The sequence below is a fragment of the Cylas formicarius genome, unplaced genomic scaffold (assembly GCF_029955315.1).
Source record: "Cylas formicarius isolate icCylForm1 unplaced genomic scaffold, icCylForm1.1 PGA_scaffold_6__28_contigs__length_40554024, whole genome shotgun sequence".
NCBI classification, from domain to species: domain Eukaryota; kingdom Metazoa; phylum Arthropoda; class Insecta; order Coleoptera; family Brentidae; genus Cylas; species Cylas formicarius.
The window spans coordinates 22,755,932-22,777,056 of NW_026844347.1; the positions used below are offsets into that span (position 1 = coordinate 22,755,932).

At 33.5% G+C, this 21,125-nt stretch overlaps 4 protein-coding genes and 1 long non-coding RNA gene across 8 annotated transcripts; 2 read left to right on the forward strand and 3 right to left on the reverse strand.

Moving 5' to 3' along the window:
• Nucleotides 1-242: 242 nt before the first annotated feature.
• LOC132703108 (zinc finger protein 236-like) lies at nt 243-9,373 on the forward strand. 3 transcript variants are annotated; one of them, XM_060672176.1, is made up of 18 exons: nt 243-372; nt 696-921; nt 974-1,537; nt 1,585-1,878; nt 2,382-2,499; nt 2,576-2,841; nt 2,898-3,098; nt 3,734-3,873; nt 3,935-4,104; nt 4,156-4,333; nt 4,385-4,631; nt 4,723-4,962; nt 5,748-5,982; nt 6,956-7,293; nt 7,349-7,544; nt 8,130-8,332; nt 8,560-9,095; nt 9,157-9,373. In XM_060672176.1, exons 2-18 carry the CDS (start codon nt 712-714, stop codon nt 9,251-9,253), a joined length of 4,233 nt encoding a protein of 1,410 aa, XP_060528159.1. In that variant the 5' UTR covers nt 243-372; nt 696-711; the 3' UTR covers nt 9,254-9,373. The 3 variants fall into 3 exon arrangements, with proteins under 3 accessions (XP_060528159.1, XP_060528160.1, XP_060528161.1); XM_060672177.1 differs by lacking the exon at nt 243-372 and having other exon boundaries at nt 411-921; nt 974-1,077; nt 1,132-1,537; XM_060672178.1 differs by lacking the exon at nt 243-372 and having other exon boundaries at nt 412-921; nt 966-1,077; nt 1,132-1,537.
• On the reverse strand, nt 2,679-13,624 carry LOC132703110 (uncharacterized). The gene is made up of 3 exons (XR_009619029.1): nt 13,464-13,624; nt 12,593-12,774; nt 2,679-2,815 (listed from the first exon to the last, which is right to left on the reverse strand). It is a non-coding gene; the product is annotated as an uncharacterized LOC132703110 (long non-coding RNA).
• A 193-nt stretch (nt 13,625-13,817) lies between these two features.
• LOC132703109 (probable nuclear transport factor 2) lies at nt 13,818-15,152 on the forward strand. 2 transcript variants are annotated; one of them, XM_060672180.1, is made up of 5 exons: nt 13,818-14,054; nt 14,113-14,184; nt 14,237-14,335; nt 14,419-14,542; nt 14,927-15,152. In XM_060672180.1, the coding sequence occupies exons 1-4, from the start codon at nt 13,947-13,949 to the stop codon at nt 14,530-14,532; spliced, it is 393 nt and encodes a 130-aa protein (XP_060528163.1). In that variant the 5' UTR covers nt 13,818-13,946; the 3' UTR covers nt 14,533-14,542; nt 14,927-15,152. The 2 variants fall into 2 exon arrangements, with proteins under 2 accessions (XP_060528163.1, XP_060528162.1); XM_060672179.1 differs by lacking the exon at nt 14,419-14,542.
• A 324-nt stretch (nt 15,153-15,476) lies between these two features.
• LOC132703447 (uncharacterized) lies at nt 15,477-17,019 on the reverse strand. The gene is made up of 4 exons (XM_060672704.1): nt 16,607-17,019; nt 16,294-16,549; nt 15,829-16,242; nt 15,477-15,776 (listed from the first exon to the last, which is right to left on the reverse strand). Exons 1-4 carry the CDS (start codon nt 16,885-16,887, stop codon nt 15,621-15,623), a joined length of 1,107 nt encoding a protein of 368 aa, XP_060528687.1. The 5' UTR covers nt 16,888-17,019; the 3' UTR covers nt 15,477-15,620.
• Nucleotides 17,020-18,421: 1,402 nt separating this feature from the next.
• LOC132704185 (CD63 antigen) lies at nt 18,422-21,067 on the reverse strand. The gene is made up of 5 exons (XM_060674064.1): nt 20,695-21,067; nt 20,094-20,282; nt 19,622-19,786; nt 18,825-19,214; nt 18,422-18,771 (listed from the first exon to the last, which is right to left on the reverse strand). Exons 1-5 carry the CDS (start codon nt 20,758-20,760, stop codon nt 18,706-18,708), a joined length of 876 nt encoding a protein of 291 aa, XP_060530047.1. The 5' UTR covers nt 20,761-21,067; the 3' UTR covers nt 18,422-18,705.
• Nucleotides 21,068-21,125: the final 58 nt, after the last annotated feature.

Genomic DNA, 21,125 nt, shown 5'->3' on the forward strand with positions numbered 1-21,125 from the left:
AGTGAACTTAAGAGCTGATTCCCTCACTTCTTTAGATTTAAAAAAGTAAAACAAATAATTTCCAATTATTGAGTAAGTTTCAATCAATTCACTTAGAATGCAAATTTCTATTGAAGAAACAGGTTTCACAGAATACTCTTTCTTTCTATGCTTTTCACATGTCAAATCTACTAAGAACGCTCAACAACGGGCCTGGCAACACTTATACCTTGAAGTAGTACGCAACATAATCTCCACAGAGAGAAAATTGAATCCCACCTTAATTATAACCCAGTGCATAAATACTTAAATCTTGTTGAATGTACTGGGTGGTTTGGTTTCATGTTTTCTCTTGTGCTGCTGATTAACGTTTCGTTTTCTTCTCAGCAAGTTGTAAGTCTTTTACATCAATCAAACACAATGAGGAAATCTTTCGCGGTGCTGGATACTGGGCATATAATCCTAGTCCAATGCCCACCTGAGCGCAATTAGTATTTTTTTCTCTTTTATCCATGGAAATGAAATTCTTCTTCTGACCCACCATCCGTTTGGCTTGGCGAGACTCCCAGGGGCCATCGGCATTAATAATTTTATTTTTACTAATTGGTTGTTTAGTTTAGTTGTTAGTTGTTGGCTAGGTTTACCGTTTTGCTATCTCTGATTTATATTTACATTTTGTCCTGTAATCTATAATGATCTTGCCATAATAATTTCAGTCTGCATGAACCAATAATGCTAGGAAGAAAAATGCTTGAGGGAAATTCTAAATCAAATAACAAGACTTTCCAGAAATCGAGTCCAGAAAATTTAGATAACTCCTACTTTGTAGCACCTGTAGTTTTGGAGAATGAACAGCCAGATGTACCTCTCATCTTGCAAAACTACATTATTAAACAAATTGATGAGGGTGTTGTCGAGTTTATCGTCTCTAACTCGAAGGAGGTATTTGAAAAATTGTCTTATGTATTCTAAAGTTAAACCTATAGCTTTTTAGGAAAATTTAATAGAATGTGAAAGAAATAAATTCCAAAGTGATAAGACCCTAGTGGAAGACTCAGATAAAAAGCAAATCAACATTTTATGTTCTTCCAATTTACCGTATCTTTTTTACAAATTTTGCTTTACAAATAAATTATTTCTTTTAATTTTTAGACATAATGGGATTGAAAGTGTTATTAAACACACTCCAAAAATGATAACAGATATAAACGAGGAGTATTCTAATCCATATTATCTGAAAATCCCAGAAGGGGGAAATATATTCAAAATGAGATGTTCAATATGTAAGCAGATGTTTAATAATCTTGCAACGTTCAGAAACCATATGGCTAGTCACAAAGCTTCAAAAACTTTCAGTTGTCTTAAGTGTGCTCTAGGTTTTAATATAGAAAATAATTTGAAAGTCCACATGGTCACCTTACACAACGCTTACAGAGACATATGTCCCATTTGCAAACTTAAATTTCACAGGATGGCTAGTTTAAAGTCACATATTTTAATTCATCAAGTTGAAGAATTATTGGTGTGTGAAGAATGTGATGCTGAATTTGAATCTGATGTAAGTTTTTACTTTGCTGAAATTTTTGCCATTATTTGTATTTATAGGAGGAACTTATGAAACATATGGAGAATCATGCCAGAAAGAAAGTGGCACAGTCTAAAGACAAAGACTTGGTTTGTTCATATTGCAAATTGGAGTTTAAGACATTGACAGAGTATAAAACACATATTTCTTTACATTTAGAGGTGAGACGAAATATTTTGAGGGGTAAAAAGAGTCGAAAAAGAAGGTCTTCTAAAAAGGGGCCCTATTCTTGCAAAATGTGTGGCAAAATATTTGCAAAAAATTGCCTGTTGCTTAGGCATGAAAGGATACACACTGGCGAGAAACCATTTCTGGTGAGTCTCTGTTTAATTAAACTGTTAAAACATTTATTAATATTTACTTTTGTTGTTCACACATATTGTAAATGTAAGTAATAAAATTAAACTCCCTTAGAAAATAGTAGATCTTTTGATCAAATACATTAGAATAAGTAAAAGAATAAACTGATTTTGCTTTCACACACTGAAATGCACCCTTCTCCACTGATTCTATCACTTTTTTTTTCTTCATGAGGAATAAGTATCTGAAATATTTAAATTTTTAAAACTGTCATGACAACTTACAAATGTTTTAAGATGCTTGTATGTAATTCTTATGTTTGGGCTGCCCAAATAATCTGTTCACACTGAAACTAGTAGAGGTTGAATATTTCCTACAAGTCTCCATAAATCTTAATGTTGGAGCAGGTCCCTTCTTATTGATATATATTTTTTTATACTTGTTAATTTTTCTAATTTTTTTTTTTTCTATAATATTTATTATTGTGAAAACCCTATTTTGTTTGGACTATTTCCAGTGCCCATTTTGCAGTAAGGGATTTTCCCAAAAAGGCACCTTACAAATCCACATGAGACACCATACTGGAGTTAAACAATTTTCGTGTACACTTTGTACAGCAAAATTTTATCAAAAAGGTAAGTTTCTTCACATTTAATGCAGCATTTTTTCGCACTAATGTGTTGCATATATACATGCTATATACATGTTCAGGAAACTTAAGGGCCCATATTGAAAAGACTCACACTGCTCCAAAAAATAACCAAAAAATGTACAAATGTTCCCAATGTACTTGCATCTTCAAAAAAATAGCAACACTGAATGGACATGTTACCAAGGTCCATGTGAATCAAGTAACAAATGAATATAACGCCGAAGATGACATCCTCACTCAAGTGATGAACAATTTGAAAGTACTTGAGTCTCAAAGATGTTCACCTAATGCCGGTATTTCTGAAACAGTGAAAGAAAACAATGAGGTTAATAATTTAGCTCCTGGATAATATATTCTATAGTAATTAATTATATTTTGAAGGATAACGAATTGAAGGAAGATTTGGGTGTTGTAAAAGTAAGTGAATCACATGCCAGCGGGTCGTTGAGGCGATACTTGGTGAAACAAATGAAGGTGGGCGATGTTCGGTGGTACTTTTGCAATTACTGTCCCAAGAGATTCAAAAAACCGTCAGATGTCATAAGACATATTCGAATACATACTCAAGAAAAACCTTTTAAGGCAAGTTCAAGAATTTTTTTTAATTAAAATTTTTCACTAGCTACTTGAATGTGTTTAATTATTTCCAACAGGGGTAGGTAAGTTTTACAGTAATTTTCTTAAGCTTAAGCATTATAATAATATAGTCAATAAACTAACATACCTCTAGAGTTTAAAAATAGTTTTCAAACAACAGGCATAGTAAAAATACCTAGAACCGGAATATGCAAATTGTTGAACAAAATATTAGGAAAAAATATGTAAACATATAAAATTTTTATATAAGTGTTATTTCCCTAGGTATATCCTTTTTATGGTTGGGTAGAATAAAGAGATATACTTTGTCTCCAATAGGTTTCTAAATACAACAAATACAAATAAGATTTGATAAAGACCATTTGGACATATGGTCCAATTTTACCCAGGAAATTCAAACAGGCAGACATAATTTTAAAGTCCTAATAGTAGGGAAAAATCAAATATTATGTTGGTGAATAAAGCTCAACTGGGTAACAAGAATAATGCCCTAAACCTTGATCTGAAGACATACATTTTTTAGGTATCCTTACCTTATCCACAAGTATTTTTTAATTTTAAAAATAATCATTATGTTTTAGTATCAACCTGATATTAATGTTACTATTTTCATGTTCTAGTGTTCCAAATGTAGCGTCAGTTTTGGGCTCAAATCCACTCTGTTAACCCATGCAAAAACGCATGCCAAGGTCCTCATCTGTCCTTACAATTCCTGTGATAGTAGTTTTAAAAGCACAAAGGCCTTCAATGCTCACGTCAGGTATGAATATTATTTTTGCATATTTTAAATGTGATAGTTTTCTTTGTGGTTTTCTTGTTAGAGCCCATGAAAAGGCTGATACACCCAATTTTCGTTGTGTTCTCTGCAACGAATATCTTTGGACCATGGATGAATGCAAATCTCACAGAAAACTGCACAAAAATGAAATTCTCGGTGGTTATAACATTATTGAACCATGCTTGCAGCAGCCCTTATTTCAAACAGCCTATGGTACTTCTGATCTATTTGTTGGTATTTAATGAAACAAATATTTTGCTACAGGTTCTTTGACTGTAAAACCTCCTAAACCAAAAATTCCCAACTCTGGTCTAGAGTCTTCAGAAGAGCGGCCCCATTCTTGCAATATTTGCGATGCTAAATTTGCGAGGCATCTGTCGTTGAAGAGGCACTTGCAGTATCACAATGGGGAGAAAAAATTCAAATGCAATTTGTGTTCCAAGTGAGTATTGCTTAGCAAAAATGAGCTGCTTTTGATGTATGTTAATTTTAGAGCGTTTTTAACCAACTACCGGTTAAAAGAACACTTGAACTACCATAAAAATATAAGAAATTATCAGTGCCAGATTTGTAGCAAAAAATTTGTAACCTCCTCTCTATTGAAGAGGCATTTGATTGTTCACAACACTTTTAAACCTTACTCTTGCCCTTATTGCAAAAAAGATTTCAAAACTCTGCTGCTATGTCGAATGCATATTAGGCAGGTTCATAAATTAGAAGAGACTCCTGTTATACAGATGGTAGGTTTGAAAAATGAAAATCGGCGCTTACCGCTGATATCCATATTTTTGTAACCTGCCATAAATTTTTTTCCAACTCATATTTTTGTAGACTGGCAATACTTATTCGTCAGAGTCTGAACAAGTTATGAAAGAAGTACCTGATGATTTTAATAACATAGGCAATGGCAACGAATTAATTTCACAACAAGAGGCAACATTATTAAATGAAAAAGTACACGACCCGGGTCATGTCAACTATCAGACTGTTTATCTAAATCTAGCTGACGTGGGAATACCGACCGACGGTAACATAGCTGGTAATAATATGTTTTCAACCTTAAAATTACAGGTGAGTCTGCTTTTTAATTTGCCAACCTAGTTTTTTTATGTTGTATAAGAAGTGTTTTACAGTGTTCAGTGTGTCATAAACTTGGTATATAAAAAAAGAAAAACCGTTGTGAAAATTCAGGTTTTATTCGGGTTATATATTACATTGCTATAGCAAAGTTCATCATAATTTTTACAGGAAAGTTGAGAGTTGATCCCCCCACTCTTTTAGAATAAAATGTGTGTGGCAATCAAATTTCTTACTGCCTAAAAACTGCGGTTAGGGCGACTGCCATGTTTTATTCCACACACAAAGCAGCATAACGTCAGAAATGTTTTATTGATAAAATTTATTGTTTAAGTTGCGAACAGTTTTTTATTTGGGTTGTAGTTTTCAGAAACTTGGAAAAAGTGAATTAAATCGTAGGGAGTTTCAAAAAAATTGTTTTTGGGGCATTTTTAATTCCATTGAGAATAACTAGATGTCTGACTTCTTCTTTTCGCTCCAATTGCTTTGCTATTAGGCAGTCTGCCAGCGCATGAAGGGAATGACTTATTTACGATAAAAAAACAGTTTGGTTTTTAACCACTAGAGGTAGCAACAACTGGTGTACATTTGTTGGAACATCCAAGTAAAACAAATTCAATATTTTAAGAAACATTTACACAATATTATGCAGCGATCAAGTGAATAAAAATTCGGGAATAAATAAATAAAGATATTTTTTGAATAAAATGTCAAGGAACTATACGTAATGTATAACATAAAAATTTGTTTTATTGAGTTTTTTTTTTTATTTTTTTTAGGAGGATCCATTGCTTTTTAATTCAATAAATGATATGCAAGAATCGAACATACTGTTTAATGGCGATAAGCCATCTGATACGGTGGATCCGAACATAGTAATAAAAGCAACAGTACCGACTGATAAAACCGATGATACTGAAGAATTGTGCGTTAAAAACCACTCCGGTATCGAGAGAACAAACTTAGACAAGTTAATTAGTAATTTTTCTAGTAATTTCCCGACACCTATCGAAGGTAATTTAATCAATCGAAACTTTATTGAAGTAAACAGTTGGAGAAAAAAAGAACACATAATGGGGAAAAGTGTCTATCGGCCTAACTATCGTTGGGCAAAGATCTTTATGTTAGGTGTTTAAGGTTAAGTTTATTCACTATTATTTTGGAGAGCAGTTAGTTTACTACCTTTTTTGAAAAATTGAAGTGACTCTTTTTGAAACGTTTTTTTTTTTGCATTTAACCTACATTCCTAAATTCTATGTCAACGTGCAAGTTTAAAAAGGATCAAATTTTAAACAAATCTTGCCGAAAACTGGAATATCAAAAATGGAGCCAATTAGTTTGTTATATATATAAATGCTATCCTGTATAACAAAAATGAATACAAAAATCCCCTCAAAGAAATTGATGATAGTGAATAAAATGAGCCTTGTCCAAATATCATTTTAGTTTTGAGAAATTTACTGGATTTATGTACAGAGGCTAGCTAAAAACTTGTTGTATAAAAGTTGTAGGATTTTTTCTCTATTGTCTTCTGAACGTATCAATAAAAACAAATGAGCCTCATAAAGATAAAAATATAAAACCTCCACTTTTTAAAAAATAGGACATTTTGTATATTGTTAGTCAGGATGAAAGTCCTTTGGGTGGCGATATAAAAAATATTTAGTTTATTGTTATTTGGTTCAGCCGTTTTTAAAATAACTAGATTTTATTATTCAAAAGTTGAATTTAATGAGCAATATACATCGGGTTTTAAGTACTGGTAGTGGTGGTATTCACTTGATACTTGCGATACATTTTCAATGAAACGTTTATGTAAAAAGTTTTTGCCTATCTCATTTAATAAGTCTGTAAGTGGGTGTCAATATATAAATGAAAACACTGTACTTTTGAAAAGGGTTCATCATTCTTGTTTACATATTTCAAGTAAAGTATTAAAGTAAAACTGCCTATGTCATTGTCTAATGTATGCAAACAAATTTTGTAGAAACTGAAGCCCCAGTCGAAACCAACGATATTTTTCGCGACGCTCAAGTCATGTGCATCCATTGTCACAAGGTTTGTCCCAACATGGACGATTTTCAGCGACACACTTGTAGCAAAGAAGTCAAGATGGCAGTTACAAATTGGTCGGAGCCAATGTTATCCAAAATACCTAAAAAGCTTGAGGAAAACGTAAATCAGGATACGACACTTTCTAAATGTAATTTCTGTAATGAAATGTTTGCAAATGAATCCCAATACAAGAAGCACGTAATTTCCATTCATGGAGATGGAAAAATATGTAGATATTGTCTAAAAGAGTTCCAAAAGCCTTCCGACTTGGTGAACAAGCAACAATGGAATCTTAAAACTTAATAAAAACGTGGCAATTTTTCAGAAACGGCATCTTAGAACCCATACAGGCGAGAGACCCTATGGCTGTATACTTTGCGAGAAAAAGTTTTCGCTAAAATCAACATTAGACACCCATATGAAAACTCATGATACTGTCCAAAAAAATATAGTTTGTGGTGTTTGCAATTCAGCCTTTTCTTCAAAGTCAAGCCTTAAAGTTCACATGCTGCTTCATACAGGTATATATTTTTCAGGCAATATTCAAATATTAATCTCAATGCATTGAATTTTTTTTGCCAAATATACAGGGTTTTTTTTGTGGGGGCAGAGGCAGGAGGCAAAGGAAATTTTGAAAATAATCAAAAAGTGCCGTAAAAATTGAGAAAAAAAGAAATGAAATGTGTTTTTTTTTTAAATTTTTTTAATAAGTGAAAATTGTCCAAATACAAAATAAATTGTCCAAATACAAAATAAATCTATCTAAATTTGGATATTGCTTTAAAATATAGGTACCTATCTCATATCTATAAAAAATAATTTACTTACTCAAACCACAGTGGCAAGTGGAGGGAAAGTGGTACAAAAATTATGCACTTATAATTTGGTATGGTATATGGTATAATTCTCAAAATTGACTCATAGCTCAAGCAAGGAATTTCCAGAACTAAAATTTAATATAATAATATTGAGGCTTAATTTATTTATTTTTACGTTTGCAAAGAGTTCTTACATAGGACACGTTATTTCCACAAAATTAAAAAAAAAACATCTAATTCTGTTTCGCGTATTTTCATTTCATTCTTTAATAGAGGGTTTTTTTATAGGTGAAAGGCCCTATTCGTGTTCCTTTTGCAAGCAGACTTTTCGAACCGCGACAATTCGCAAGGCACACGAAAACGTAAATCATTTAAACCGGAAGTCACCACATGCCAGCAAGCGCAAACATGCGACGCAGTTATTAAAAGCGGTAGCTGAAGAAGTTATCTCCAATGTTGAGTCGGAGCCTGGAATCAATACGGAACCACAAGTAAAATTTACGATATTTTCAGAAACAAAACCACTTTTATACAATTCTCGACTCGCACAATGCAACAAGTGACGTCACGGGGTGGCTGAATATGCCAGCAGTGTTTTCGCACTTAATTTATCGAATTATTTCTTGTAAAAGGGATAATTAAAAATCCTTTTCATGTTATATTTTTTTATAAAATAAGCTATCCCAGGGGCTCATTGTCAGACTCGATTTTGTTTTAGCCCACAATTCAGGAAACCTCCCCAAACATTGTGGCATCGGAGACGCTCGGCTTGGATCCTTTAATTTTGTTACAACAATTACATCAGCCACATCTAATTTTGACAGATATGAATGAAGCCGTTCCGATTAACTTAAATGATGTAACGTTTGTCGACTATAAATTATTGGGCGCCGATGGGACCGCTATCACGTTCGAACAGAACGAGACAATAGACTCTAGTTTGTTCCAGGATAATCAACAAAAGAGTGTTGCAAGTGTCCAAAAGAAGGTAAATTTGCGGAAAAAGGAAACGCAAAAAGTGGAATGCAACATTTGTCACAAGCTTTACGCTTCGAAGGATGTATTGAGGAAACACAAGAAAAAGGTTCACGGGCAAAATAAAAAGTTTCCCTGCATCAAGTGCGACAAGGGATACGATAACTTGGAGGAATTGAACCGGCACATTAAGTTACACACTGGTTACCGACCGTTTGCGTGTCAGTATTGCCCGAATAGTTTTACCGAGGAGCAGAATCTCAAAACCCATGTTAAACGGTGAGTATTTGTGACTGAGTATAGTAATAAATAATAATAATAATTGCTTTGTTCTTCACAGAATCCATCAAAAATCGATGGTTTCCCAAGAAACAGCGAACGCTCTGCTGAACCTACATTTTGATTTGCCTGTAGAGGAGAGCAGTAGTATACTTTAAATATTTAGTCGTTTTAAATAACCTAGTTTTGGAATGGTATGTAAATTTTTTGTTAAATAATGATAAATTTAATGCTCTAAGTTTTATATTATTGCATTTTGTAACAGTGATTTAGTTTTGTTAATAAAATGAAAAAAAATAATGACTCTATTTAAAACTACGAAAATGTTGGATTGGTTCCATTGCGGCTATTCCAGGCTTGGTGCAATAGTGGCAGATATAAAAAAAATGGCTATTTTTAGTTAATTGTACCATAAAATTCGCATATTTGTATTTTAACAACGAACAGTACCGGCACATATTTATCTTACTTCGGTTACGCTAGAGAGAGTTACTGCCGCTATTGAATTTCCCGTTTTTTTTTTTTTTTTTAACGATCAATAATCAGCACTTAACCCTGTGTGTGTGTGTGTGTGTGTGTGTGTGTGTGTGTGTGTGTGTGTGTGTGTGTGTGTGTGTGTGTGTGTGTGTGTGTGTGTGTGTGTGTGTGTGTGTGTGTGTGTGTGTGTGTGTGTGTGTGTGTGTGTGTGTGTGTGTGTGTGTGTGTGTGTGTGTGTGTGTGTGTGTGTGTGTGTGTGTGTGTGTGTGTGTGTGTGTGTGTGTGTGTGTGTGTGTGTGTGTGTGTGTGTGTGTGTGTGTGTGTGTGTGTGTGTGTGTGTGTGTGTGTGTGTGTGTGTGTGTGTGTGTGTGTGTGTGTGTGTGTGTGTGTGTGTGTGTGTGTGTGTGTGTGTGTGTGTGTGTGTGTGTGTGTGTGTGTGTGTGTGTGTGTGTGTGTGTGTGTGTGTGTGTGTGTGTGTGTGTGTGTGTGTGTGTGTGTGTGTGTGTGTGTGTGTGTGTGTGTGTGTGTGTGTGTGTGTGTGTGTGTGTGTGTGTGTGTGTGTGTGTGTGTGTGTGTGTGTGTGTGTGTGTGTGTGTGTGTGTGTGTGTGTGTGTGTGTGTGTGTGTGTGTGTGTGTGTGTGTGTGTGTGTGTGTGTGTGTGTGTGTGTGTGTGTGTGTGTGTGTGTGTGTGTGTGTGTGTGTGTGTGTGTGTGTGTGTGTGTGTGTGTGTGTGTGTGTGTGTGTGTGTGTGTGTGTGTGTGTGTGTGTGTGTGTGTGTGTGTGTGTGTGTGTGTGTGTGTGTGTGTGTGTGTGTGTGTGTGTGTGTGTGTGTGTGTGTGTGTGTGTGTGTGTGTGTGTGTGTGTGTGTGTGTGTGTGTGTGTGTGTGTGTGTGTGTGTGTGTGTGTGTGTGTGTGTGTGTGTGTGTGTGTGTGTGTGTGTGTGTGTGTGTGTGTGTGTGTGTGTGTGTGTGTGTGTGTGTGTGTGTGTGTGTGTGTGTGTGTGTGTGTGTGTGTGTGTGTGTGTGTGTGTGTGTGTGTGTGTGTGTGTGTGTGTGTGTGTGTGTGTGTGTGTGTGTGTGTGTGTGTGTGTGTGTGTGTGTGTGTGTGTGTGTGTGTGTGTGTGTGTGTGTGTGTGTGTGTGTGTGTGTGTGTGTGTGTGTGTGTGTGTGTGTGTGTGTGTGTGTGTGTGTGTGTGTGTGTGTGTGTGTGTGTGTGTGTGTGTGATTTTTTTTATTTTAAAAAACTTCCAACTCAAACTTCTTTTAACTTTCATTGGGACAGTTCAGGCGATATTGCCAAAATAAAGGACACATGTGTTTTCAAAGTATGCAAAGAAAAGTGCGAGCAGGCGCGTCTTTTACATCTTTTGTAAATGTGAATCGAGATCGTCCTAATCGGGATGTTAAACCAATTCCAATCAAAAACTTTAATGATTTGCTAAAGAGTAATGCCATCAAAAAATGTAAATTGTATTTTTTATTTATTTTCCAAAAACCAGATCAGTTGGTTGTTGCTTTGGCTTTAGAATAGCTTAGCTATCTTATAATTTTAAAATTAGTTCTCTACCAAAAATTATAGGTCTGTTGTTTTTATTGTTTAAAAGTTAAAAGATTACGTATCCGATAGTTGTCTCTTTTATTTTAGAAGTAAAACGTACTTCGACATGTATCAAAAACTATAGGTCGGTTGTTTTTTAGTTATAGCTTTTCAATATTTTTTCGTAGTTATTGTTTACGTGCCAAAGTTTATAAAAGCACATTATTTAGTGTTTTATTAATTTCCAGCTTGTTTTTTTTTTTTAATTTACTGCTATCTATCTATCTCGCAAATGAACCTGCCGTATTATATTTTTATCATAAAATAATGTTAAAACTTTGATTTACTGTTTTAATGAGACTTTTTTATATTGCACTTTATTTGTGAAATTGATATGTGCAAAAAAAAAATAACGGCGCAAAATTTAAAAACATTTAAAAAAGAACCTCAAAAAATATATTTTTTGTTTTAATTACTTTAAATTGGTTAAGGCTTTCGCGGCCCGTTGATGAGCTATTATCTTGATTCGGGTTTAAAGGCCGTCGTCGGTTGGAATTACTTCCTAACGTTTCGCTAGCACGAGTGGCGAGCTTCTTCAGAGGTCCTTCCATCTCCGTGACAGTCTACGTCCAACATCGGAGATGGAAGGACCTCTGAAGAAGCTCGCCACTCGTGCTAGCGAAACGTTAGGAAGTAATTCCAACCGACGACGGCCTTTAAGCCCGAATCAAGATAATAGCTTAATTACTTTAATTAATTCAAATCAATATATAATTATAAAAACACTACTATAAATTTTGTAGTACATAGGAGAATTGAAATATTGAAATATTGACATAACTCATCTCAATATTTCAGTTTTTCTCCTATATCACTGATTTTCTCAGAACTATTATTTTGTGGATTGCGGCCAGCGAGCAATATGACCATGACTATATACCATGTGTTCAATATCGGAAACGGTGCAATATCTTCACAATGACACAATTGGTCAAAAAACAAAAAAATGTCTTCAAAGATAAAAAAAAAAGATCGATAACACAAAATATAAACTCCCCACCCAACCCAGCAGGAAGGGTCAATTTTGAAATCTTAAATGAAAACTCATTTTTTATTACACATTCGCATTCTATGCAACAAAATCGTTAGGTTCTGTCGGAAGTTTTCTTTTAGATTTTAGATTCAACGATTCGTCGTATTTGTCAAGAAATACAAGGGTGGATGTTGTGAATCCGTTGTTAGTGTGACGATAGCTTTGTTTTAATATATTTTTCCTGCTTTTTACTACCAAATACCCAATCATTTATAAATGAGCGTCTGATAAGGTTTTAGTACGCGGCGATTGCTTTTTGGGTAAATTTTTGTAGAACCATCATGAGTATTTTTTGGATATTTTAGGGTACGGAATAGGAAAAAATATATTAAAACAAAACTATCAGAACACTACAGTCGGATTCCATAACATTAGACTTTGCCATAATTACCTATTTTTTCTGTGGATCTCGTATGCCACTAAACTGTGATAAAGGAAACTTAATTTAAAAATTTGAAATATGACATGAAATATTGCTGGTGCGAGCAACGATGGCTCGGTTGGAATTCTGCCAACTCAATTGCTGGAAGTTGTAGTTTCGAGTCCCACCGGGATCCATGGATATTATGACATCTGGAAAAAAAGTCACTTGGATAATTACAAAGATCGGGAAGTCGTCTAATAAAAAAAGACGAGCTCATAGAAACAAAATAAATATCGATTTTTTTTATTTGTTAATTACTAATCAACACTACATTATATGCTTTACAAAACACTGAAGTATTGTTGCAAAAGGATGATTGGCGAAACGCCAGCAAATTCATTTTATCTACAACAGACGCACGAGGAACCAGAAGATTTGTAAATAGTATTACAGTAGCCTGTGGAAGTTTCTTTGGAAAATAACTAAATATATTATTTATCTAAGTCATCTCAGTAATCTGTGGTTAATATTTTCGTCGAATGTTGGCTAGAATCATTTAGCTACTAGACACATAGAGGCCCTGCCAATGTTGACAGTACAGGAACTCATAAAGCAAACGTAAAATAATTTTGAGAAAGTCCACTCAACATCCGCTTTTTTAAAATCTCATTTTTTGCCAATGGTCCTGCGGAGTTCGATAACTAACATGGCCACTGTCAGATCGTCGATAAGTTTGGATACGGCATTTTTACGACAGTATTTTGTCAAAATATGCCTAGGTTTCGTTAAATGTTCTGGACGAACGAAATAAGTTTTTGAAAACCGCTGTTCAGGAAGAAAATGGCGCAAAGTGTAGGTTAGAGGGCGAACTGTAGAGGCAGGCACACAAAATCATTACCTGCTCTACAATCTATCTAAAAATAGATATAAAAGCCCAGTAAATACCATGCAATTTCTACGTCTATTTTTGCATGTTTCTCGACATTATTTACATTTTTTATATATGTAGGTTAACCCAACAAATTTATGAAAACAAACACTTTGCGCCGATTCCTACACACAAATTTGGGAAAAAATAGCTGCTAGTTTTATCTGCAAAATTTCTTGCAATTTGGTAATAGACACGTCGCAATATTTACATACATGCAGAAATACATGTAGAAATTGCATCGGGCAAAAATTATGTACCGTGTTCTTGGCTGTGTGAGATTTTAATTATAATGGATGGATGTCTTTTGCAGACTTGCTTACTTCGTAGCATGGTTCCAAAAAAGAAGAACATGTACAGATATGTTACACCGACCAAAATTATCTACTCACATTCTGTGCGCGGCAGTAATTTTTTGGAGGTGGTTTTGGGGTTAATTTTTAGACTCAAAATATGGCCCTGAATCCGCAATACGAAGCCATAGGCAAGGGATTTGTACAGCAATATTATGCCCTATTTGATGATCCCATGCAAAGGCAAAATCTTGCAAATATGTACAATGTAAGTAAATTATATCCATTTTTTAATCATTTGCATTTTACTATGCTTTATTCTGTAGAGCGACTTGTCTTTTATGACTTTCGAAGGGGTACAAATTCAAGGAGCCCCAAAAATTATGGAGAAATTGAATGTAAGTTATCGTGGAATTTTACTTAAAATTGTTAATTGCCATTGCCTTTTAGAGTTTGACTTTTCAAAAAATTAATAGAATAATAACAGCAGTAGACTCTCAGCCCATGTTTGATGGCGGTGTTTTAATAAATGTTTTAGGAAGATTGCAGGTAAGCAGTAACCTAATTTTTAGTTAAATCAAGCCTGTTGTAACATAGCGTATCAACTTTAGTAACAAAGGTAATATTGATAGACTGATGACGATCTTCCTCATGCCTATGTGCAAACATTCGTTTTAAAACCTATAGAGGGAAGCTTTTTTGTGCAACATGATATTTTCCGACTGGTGCTCCATGATACAATTTAGCTGTTTGGCAGTACGTATCAGCATTTTGTTTGCTTGTTAAAGTCTTAATTATTTGTTGATAAGAATGCTTACTAATATTCTAAAACAGATCGCTAACTAGCACATGTCTTCACTTAATTTAAACAGGAAAAGCCAAACACAGAATTTGCTTCAAGAACTAACTTCAATTATTGTGGTAAAAGCTACCCAGACATTTCTCTATGTTGAAGAATTTTAACTTTGTCAAATTTAGATTCTTGCTATTATTACACACTACTCAATTAGGATTATGTATTCCTTTATAAGAGGCCCAGGCATGAATTAAATTATGTATCCCCAATTTTAATAAGATATAAATAACATTTTGAGAAAACTATTTGAAACGGACCTCAAGCAATTTTTTTTCTTATTTTAGGCCGACGAAGATCCACCTCATGCTTTTTCTCAAATATTTGTGTTAAAACCTCTAGGTACAACATTTTTCGTTCAACATGATATTTTCCGATTGGGCATCCATAATACAGCTTAAGTTCAAAAGTGAGTTAACTTTTCTCCTCAACATTAAAAATTGTTTGTTTATCTCTCAACTTATTGCTAATGTAATAATTCATTCATTATAAATAAAGACTATTTTCCAGAAATGTGTATGATTTGGTTAGTCAGTCAAAATTTTTATGGAGCTTGTTTTACCCTCCACTTTCCCATTAGACTGCACACATAGTAAAAGAGTAAAAGTTTTAGTCAAAAACATTTTTAACTAAGTTAACATTTTAATGTTTACTGAATGCTCTGATCCATTGATCCATTGAATCATCAAGTCACATACTGTCAATCAGTTTTTAGTAACTAAAATAGTTTGGAACATTCTCTTTTTGTAGCGTATGAATTTTTGTAGAAATAAAACCCTTGACTGAACCTGTTTTACTCTTTTTGAGTAACATTAGCCTAAGAAACAATAACATCAATGCTTTGATGCAACTTTAATAAATAAAAGGAACAAAATAAATGAGCAAATCATACTGGTATAAAATAAAATATTCTAGCTCTGAGTAGTAAGTACTGGACACTTCAATTCTTATTGCTATCTATCCAAAGCAACAGCGTTTTTGCTACATAGATTTTTTTGAACGCTTGGAACTCCAAGCAAAGCCTCTCAATGACCTCATGGCCATGGCTTTGTTAAAATGTTTTTCTTTAGACATTTCTTCATTACAGCTTGATAAGTTGTCTAAAGAGGAGACAATTACTAATAATACCCCCAAGACCTAAAAATGAAGAACAGTAATATAAATTGTAATAAAATTGTTTTACACATACTAAACAAATTATTATAACCAAAGTATAGACATGGATAGGTGTGGCAGGCATATTCTCCATCTCTTTAAGCAATTTCTGAGCGGGTTCAAAACCAGGATTAAGATCCAAAGTGTGTCTTAAATGTATTATAGCCTCTTGATAGTGGCCATAGGCCTTAAAAATTTCACCTAGTGTGAAGTATTGTTCCCAAGCAGATTTTTCGAGGGGAGAAACTTCTAAAGAGCGCCTGGTTAAGTATATGGCATCATCCAAATACTGTAAATGAAAAAGCACTTTTGCCAAATTGAGCAAAATTTCAGGATTGTGTGGAGAAATTGCTAATCCTTTCCGGAAGCACTCGATAGCCTGGCATGGCTCTCCCTTAATACGCCAATAGTTACCAAAATAAATGTAAAGTTGTACTGACTTTGGTTTCTAAAAATAAATTACAAACTAACCAGGAAATAACATACAACAATAAATTACCTCCTTTTTAATTTGTTTCAGTCTTTTTTCCAGCATGCCCAAGTCAAAAGATTTAATATTCTTGAACTTAAACTTTTTAACAAATTCAAAAATTGCACCAGGTTCTACCACAGAAGGATGTTTAACTCGATTTATAACGCCAACTAAGTTGTCATAAAAGGTGAAATTAACTGGCTTCCCACAATACAAATCATTCTTAGACAATTCTTCTGCTTTATTTTGATACAATATCAAATTTGCATTAGTATTATTTTTTCTTAAAAAAAAAAAGATATTATCCCATCACTGGTCTGTTTTGAAAAAAATTACCTACCCTTGTTTATTACTATGGTATTTGGGGCAATAGTTTGTCTCCTGCTTCACCCATGAAATACCATTATGTTCTGTTGAGGTTATGATAGTGAACAGAGAATCTATATGTGGAAGCAGCTTGCTGTGGACAATTTCCTCTGTTCCGCTGTCTCCGATTATTTTTGTTTTATCGGCGTTCAATCTCCACAAGGTAGAAGTTCGAGAATTGATACTGAGAGGTTGAATACACAAGATGTAAATCACTGCTAGGAGATTCAGGGGTATTTGAACTGGAGTGTTCATGACTAGAACGTTATTTAGAAATATTTTAATACGAACGTCGATTACTTAGAATCGTTTCTTTGCAATGTTTGGAATATTTAAAATCCTGTATACAAACTCTGAATTAGACATTTTTGTCTTTTCAGAGCACAGCATCAGATCAGAAATGTTTAATAAAACTTGGAAACATAGCATAGTACTTCAATTTACGGTTCATATTCTGTGATTTACTAATATGCCAGTTTGACGGTTTTCCCCTAAGCAGACCAAACAGAAACTAAACACGAACTCGCGTCAATAAAAAGAAATAGCAACTTTTCGCGGTATAACATTTTGAGGCGGTTCGTGTTTCGTTTTTCGGGTCCAAGAAGCGGTAAAATCAGAAGGTCTTAACTCGCGTCAATAAAAAGAAATAGCAACTTTTCGCGGTATAACATTTTGAGGCGGTTCGTGTTTCGTTTTTCGGGTCCAAGAAGCGGTAAAATCAGAAGGTCTTAACATGTTTTGAAACTGGAGTCCATTTGTTGCGGATATTTTTTCGCAGCATGGTGAGCGGATAGTCAAATGACTTTGAAATTTGTTACTTACCACAGATAAACGGTTATAAGCTAAGCCTACCAATTCGCATTCTCCGGCATTAATTTTTGTACCTGTATCTGAATCTGCCACAAATCTCACATTTCACTGTAACTGCCCATTCCATCGTCGAGGGCCCGCCTAATAGTCCTCCCTTGAATAAACTCAAGTATCCCCGTGCGTTGCCTAATTTCATTTATAAAAATACACCTTACACATTAATTTACCAATTAATACTTACTCGCGAGCAAAAAATTTATGCGACATTAAAAGTATGATATTTTTATAAAAAGTCTCGCATTATAAATCTATCACAGCTAAGAATAAAATCCTTTTCTCTAAATGTGTCTATTGATTATTGAGAATATTGTATTGTTACCTCGCAACAATCAGAAAAGGATCGAAAAAAAAACTAAACCAGTTTTGAGTTTGTTTTCTTTAGTCCCAAAAAACAACCAAAATATTAATGTGACTATCCGTTTGGCGGAAAATCGGCTCCCAATATAAAAAAAAAGCAATTACATTTATTCTTATCAATTGTGTATTGTCGTGGATGAGTTAAAAAAACTTAAGCCTAAGAGTCAAAGTATTCTCACGACAAATTCGCGCACTATGGTAAATTATGATCTTTTAATTTGCGCAAACGCAGAAATCTACATATTTAACCGATTCTGGCGACTGCGGATCAAAATCAGCTGCGCATATAAATAAGCGAAAATATTCCTACCTAACTGAAATTTCTTTTATTTAGGAATGAGTAAGGTAGTAGAGGCTCCTTCAGTTGATTTAAATTTTAAAGTATTTTAATTAGGTGACCTTTTCTCATGTTTACAATTTAATAAATTGTATTTTTAGCAATAAAATTAAAATTTAATATTATGTTTAAATAAAATATCAAATAGCCTATTAAAAATTGTTTCTTTTAGACACAATCACTTTCAGTCAGACAATAAACACTTCTATAAATTTAAAGACTATACAGGTTTTAGAACAAAAATCAACAATTTATTTATATACAATATCAAAAAATGTTAAACTTTTTTATATTCTTGTCTAAAGGTACATTTCCACAAAAATATATTTCATTTTATCACATTTTCTATAATTGATATAACATAAGCAAGCCTACAGAAAGAGTTTTTTTAATGTAAAACAGAACTAAAAACATTATTCTTACATATAACGCACAAAAATCAACAATTATCCATAAAATTAAGTACCTTTAAGGTCTATTAACAATTAAAGAAACCCAACCTGATGTACTTATGTACTGCTGTACCCATTCTTGAGTTGCCGGACAAGGTGGCAAGAGAACACAATCCCAATAAACTGAAATTAAAACAAAATAATACATTAACTTAATGTGATGAATAGTTTACAACCTGCACGACAGCTATTCCCATAGCCCAACCTCCAATTTGCAAAGCGTGGGATTTGATGTAATTCCCGAAAGCTACTTTGCAGCCTGTCTGCCACGGCACAGATGATGAATTGTTAAGAATAAGACTGGAATAAACTGCTCGACGTTTACGTGAAGTAGAACTCTCTGTTATACTAACAGTAATATTACTATCAGTAATATTAGTGGTAGAAGTATTTTCTGTTGAACTGGCAGTGCTTATTGGTACTGTTACAGTTGTGGTTTCGACATCTGAATAGCAATAAAAGGCTCCTACTGTGCCACTAACTGATCCACAACAAGATACAGGGAGGCTACCATTTTGAAACACGGGCAACCAATCATTGGGTCCGTTCACTCCACAACATTCGAACTGAAGTTAAATTAAGGCAAAGAACAATTTAACAACAATTGACGGGTTTTATAAAAAGAAAAGAATATGTTCTTAAAAATAATGTTCGATTCACTCATAAAGAATATGAAATGATTCTTAAATGTTAAACATACTTTGATAAAAAAAAACTATAATTTTAAATAAAACAAAATATATTATATTATATATTCTGAACATTAATTGAAAGAAACACTAATTAGTTAATTGAATGAAACCCGAAAAATAAGATTTTTAGAGCTTTTCAATTCACTTTAAAAGCATTATAACAGAATTACAAAGGAACTGCGATTATTGTATATTTATAAAATCAGTTAAAATTATGCGAATTATAAGTATTGGTGAAAACGTTTTGACATCAAAATATTGCAAGGGATTAGCATACTTACATTACTTTGAATTAGGTCCCAAACTCCGTGTGAATGATCCTGGTAAGTATTAAGGTTTTCATATAGTGTTGAGTTTAAGTAGGCGACAGTCTTATCTCTGAGAACATAACCAGCAATACCAGCAGAAAACTCAAAGATGAATATGATAATCAATAGTATGGAAAACTGAAATCAATTTCAAAATAAAATTAAAATGAGTACACCTTTTTAAAATTTTATTCCCAATAATTTTGTAGTAATTCATGACTTCAAAAACTTTGAAAGACTTTTAAGTTACATCAACTATTAAAATATTAGTTTCGTTTTGAAAAATAAATATGTTGTTATTTATTTTTTAATTTACTTCTTACAAATTGAATAAAACAATTCTGCTTGTGATGTAAACTCAAGCCTTTTTCAGAATTTTACTTGTTTTCAAAATAAACCAATGGTTGACAGCTTTACATTTTACTAGAGCTTAGAACATTCTTACCACCGCCAGAAGTATCCAGTTTTCCTTTATTGCTCCACAGCATCCAAAGAAAGAGACAAAGAATATCAATACCCCAGTTGCAATCAGCATATTAGGCAGGGAAAAATACTTGCCATCCAAAAAATATGAATAGTCTGTGTATACTGTTTTAACTGTCACGCCTACTCCAATAAATATAATTCCTGTTATCTAAAAGTTAGACGTTAAAATCATTTACAATGTTGTCATTTACAAATTGTTTACAAATTTCCGTATTATTAAATAACTCAATAAGGATTTATAATTTCAAATAAATTTATTAATACCCAAAAAATGCTATGAAAACAATTTTTTTTATTCAATTGTTTTCGTAAGGTAAATATTACAGACAATGATCGGTAATAAATGCTGTTAAAGACAATAGAAATCCCAATTATCTAATCTTTATGATCTAGAGAACTTCTCACAATTCGCATTAACAAATGTACAAAATTATTTTTGCGTTCATATCTCATTTTTAAAACAAATGGATATTTTGAAGTATCGGAAAAACTATTAGATATTATAAATAAATCATACCCATATCTCACGAACTAAAAGTTTAAAACACAAGACTACTCACCACAAAAAATAAATTGAAAAGGAACATCAAGTACTTGATGGTTTTTGCACTCCATGACAGCTGCATCTTGAAGATACTGTTGCAAGCAGCCAAATAAGAACCAATTCCAATTAGAGGTTTTCTACATTCAAAGGAATAGGTCTCGTGACTACAGTAACACTTGAAATGGGCAAACGTATGGCCAAGACAATTAATCCCTTCCTTATCGTTGATTCTTATCAAGTCAACGTGATATGCTTATGCGAAATGTAAGTTTGTTGAAGTGGTTAAGGTTAACTTGTAACTATTCTTATTTATTATTTCCTTAGCCTAGATTAAGATAATAAAACTTTAACATATACTAAAAAAAATGAAACGTTCCAAATTATTTTTGCAGTTACAAAATGGCAAAAGAAACCATCGGCACAGCAGCTCCAAATTCTGGGAGTTCC

Coding starts and splice junctions, on each gene's coding strand:
- LOC132703447 (XM_060672704.1), bottom strand. CDS start 16,887: ATGAACACTCCAGTTCAAATACCCCTGAATCTCCTAGCAGTGATTTAC. Junction 16,550..16,606: donor TACCATAGTAATAAACAAGG/GTAGGTAATTTT, acceptor TTTTTTTTTAAG/AAAAAATAATACTAATGCAA. Junction 16,243..16,293: donor TGAAACAAATTAAAAAGGAG/GTAATTTATTGT, acceptor ATTTATTTTTAG/AAACCAAAGTCAGTACAACT.
- LOC132704185 (XM_060674064.1), bottom strand. CDS start 20,760: ATGCAGCTGTCATGGAGTGCAAAAACCATCAAGTACTTGATGTTCCTT. Junction 19,215..19,621: donor GGGACCTAATTCAAAGTAAT/GTAAGTATGCTA, acceptor ATTTAACTTCAG/TTCGAATGTTGTGGAGTGAA. Junction 18,772..18,824: donor TGGGAATAGCTGTCGTGCAG/GTTGTAAACTAT, acceptor TTTTAATTTCAG/TTTATTGGGATTGTGTTCTC.
- LOC132703109 (XM_060672180.1), top strand. CDS start 13,947: ATGGCCCTGAATCCGCAATACGAAGCCATAGGCAAGGGATTTGTACAG. Junction 14,185..14,236: donor AAATTATGGAGAAATTGAAT/GTAAGTTATCGT, acceptor ATTGCCTTTTAG/AGTTTGACTTTTCAAAAAAT. Junction 14,336..14,418: donor ATGTTTTAGGAAGATTGCAG/GTAAGCAGTAAC, acceptor TAATATTGATAG/ACTGATGACGATCTTCCTCA.
- LOC132703108 (XM_060672176.1), top strand. CDS start 712: ATGCTAGGAAGAAAAATGCTTGAGGGAAATTCTAAATCAAATAACAAG. Junction 1,879..2,381: donor CTGGCGAGAAACCATTTCTG/GTGAGTCTCTGT, acceptor GACTATTTCCAG/TGCCCATTTTGCAGTAAGGG. Junction 7,545..8,129: donor TCACATGCTGCTTCATACAG/GTATATATTTTT, acceptor GTTTTTTTATAG/GTGAAAGGCCCTATTCGTGT.